At 56.3% G+C, this 2,626-nt stretch overlaps 1 protein-coding gene across 2 annotated transcripts in view; it reads left to right on the top strand.

Annotated features, from left to right (window-relative positions):
• Nucleotides 1–2,578, top strand: part of AKAP13 (A-kinase anchoring protein 13) — a 231,889-nt gene extending 229,311 nt beyond the window's left edge. For both annotated transcript variants that reach the window (XM_006142666.3, XM_006142667.3), the window contains 2 exons: nt 33–369; nt 1,112–2,578. In XM_006142666.3, the coding sequence (XP_006142728.1) occupies nt 33–369; nt 1,112–1,161 (387 nt within the window). In that variant the 3' untranslated portion in view covers nt 1,162–2,578. The remainder of the gene's footprint in view (nt 1–32; nt 370–1,111) is intronic.
• Nucleotides 2,579–2,626: the final 48 nt, after the last annotated feature.

Genomic DNA, 2,626 nt, shown 5'->3' with positions numbered 1-2,626 from the left:
GCACACTAACCCCGTCTCTCCACTGCGTGCAGGTCTCACCTCAGCACGCCCGGCTCATGAGGATCCCATCCTTCCTGCCCAATCCTGAGGAGTCCCCCTTGCCATCTGCTCCTTCAGTAGCCAAATCCGGGCCACCGGACTCAGAACTCTCAGTGACCCCAAAAAGGAACAGCATCTCACGGACACACAAAGACAAGGGGCCTTTTCACATACTGAGTTCAACCAGCCAGACAAACAAAGGCCTCGAGGGGCCCCCCGTGCCCGCCCCCACCTCCACCTCCACCCGCCTGTTTGGGCTGGCAAAGCCAAAGGAGAAGAAGGAGAAGGAGAAGAAGAAGAAGAGCAAAGGGAGCCGCCCTCAGACCGGCGGTGAGTCCTGCACACCCAGTCTCCCCCGGGCCACGGCACCTGTGCATTCTGAACGGGGTGGGGGAGGTTGCACAGGCACGAGGTGTTCGAAAAGAGTGCGCTTCAGAGATGGGAAGGCCTTTGCCGTCATCCTGTCCCCAGACCCATGAGCAAGGGAGAGCAGGTTTCCTTTTTCAGCCGATACTCTATTAATGCACTGGAGCTCGCTTAACAGGAGTCACTCCAGTCCTCCCTGTCTTCTAGGCCTGGGCCAGCAATGGAGAACAGTAGCTCACATCAGGCAGTTTAACCTTCAGGTAACTGCACGTCTAGGCAAATACCCTGAAAGAAATGAGGGAACCCACGCCGAGGCCGATTAAGCTACACGCAGCCCCAAAGCCTGTGGCTACCTCGAGATGCCTCCCCATTCCTTCTCGTGCCATTTCTCCCCGAACGCTCTCCCCCTTTTTCACAGTCGATCTCTTCTACATGGGGAGGTTAGAGATCTTTGCATTTTATGGGCCTGCTTGTAAATTCTAGTGCTTATTCAGAAGTAAGAGGGAACATTGGATTGTGGTTATACCACTAGGGACCCCATTTACCAGATTAACTCAGGAACTCCAGTGCACAGAAAGGTAGTTGCCCGCACACCCCAGTCACCTGTCTGCATCCCGGGGACCCTCACTTGGGGAGGACGGAAGGAGATAGAAAGAAAAGGTGGTTTTTCTGGACGTCTTTTTCATTTCTGGTCTCCCTTTTCCAGATGGTCCTGCCTCAGAAGTCTCGGCAGAGGGCGAAGAGATCTTCTGCTGACCCCATACCTGTCCCCCGAGGCCACAGCCTCTGGGCCCCAGCTGCTTCCTGCTGCCCTGCGTGCACGGTCTCCCACGCTGGGCGCCCAGTGCTCTCCGTGTCCAGCCCTCCAGGAAGGAACAGATTGGCTCGAGTGTCCGGACGGGAACGGGGGCCCAGGCCCAGCCGCAGCCCTGACTTGTGACTGCCGAGACCTCCCGGCGGGGGCTGGCCCTCCTCAGGTGTTACAGCGAAAGGGGTGGCCCCAGAGTACAGGCGACAGTTGGGACGTGTCAAGTATTCTAACGGCTTGAAGGAGTGTTTCCCAATGAGATCTGACACTCTGCCTGCCTTTTCTTTTGAGGGAGCACAACCAGCATCCAGCTGCAGGTAGTCAGGCCTTCTGTGCCTACACAGTGACGTGTCTGCGTGTCCACAGGCAGGACGGCATCCGGGCCCCTGGCTGGGCACAGGAGGGTGTGCCAGGATGGACCAGGCAGCACGGATGGATACCCAGAACCTCCCAGCCGTCACCAATGCCCAGGTTCCCGTTACACCCACCCCGTGAACACGTCACCCCTTCCTCGCGTGTTTCTCATGTCATTCTAGGAGGGATGACAGATGCACACAAAACCAGTGACAGGCTTGGTGTGTGTAAGAAGCATTAGGGTCTGTTTCCCCCTTGTGCTCGCAGGTCTTCCCGGACCCCGATGAAGTAGACTTCTTTTGTCATTATCCCTGCAGTGTGACACTTTTTGGTTGTCACCAGCTATTCAGAAGTGGCCAGGACCTCCTGGCAATATTCCAAGCCCTTGAGATGGCGCCCCTGAGGCAGCTGGCGCTGCCTGGCCCTCCGGGGACAGCACACCCCTAGGTGTTGCACACCTCCAGGGCACCGGCTCCTCCCTCAGCTGTGCGTGCCAGCCTCCTGCCCAGGACCAGGCAGGCACTGTGACCTGAGGCAGGCTCGTCCCCACCGCACACTAGGGTGGCCAGCTGCTGAGGGGGTCCAGGAGGAGGTTTAGCCAATGCACAGAGGTTTGCACCAATGCAGACCAGGGAGGCCCAGGCCCAGTACGGGTGGCTGGGAGCATTCACCCTGTCAGGAGGCTTTGGCAAAATTTGATTTCTAAGGAAAAAAAAAAGTTTCACACCTCAAGGTCTGTTGATTAATTCTAATTGCCCCTTAAAGATGTCTTTGTGCTGCCTATTTTTTCTTTTCCTTTGTCCTCCACGTGTGGTGAGACTGTTTACCAGCCGCCCGGGGTAGGCAGTTGGTTGGTAGCGTTTCTCCCCCCGCCCCCCGAAGCCCCGTTTCCCCACTGCACTCGGCCCTGCCCTTGAAGAGAGACCCCAGACAGTTCCGTGCTTCACATGTGGCCTTCGGTTTCTGCTTGTGCCCCTTAGGAAAATGGGGATTTGAGCATACTTTTTTTTTAAAAAAAAAAAAAAAAAAAAAACCCTTTTTCTTGGGGTTTTTTGGAAA

This window comes from Tupaia chinensis, unplaced genomic scaffold, assembly GCF_000334495.1.
Source record: "Tupaia chinensis unplaced genomic scaffold, TupChi_1.0 Scaffold000078_1, whole genome shotgun sequence".
Classification (NCBI taxonomy): Eukaryota; Metazoa; Chordata; class Mammalia; order Scandentia; family Tupaiidae; genus Tupaia; species Tupaia belangeri.
The sequence above is the reverse complement of the archived record's forward strand: the minus strand, read 5'-3'. Positions and strand labels throughout refer to the sequence as shown.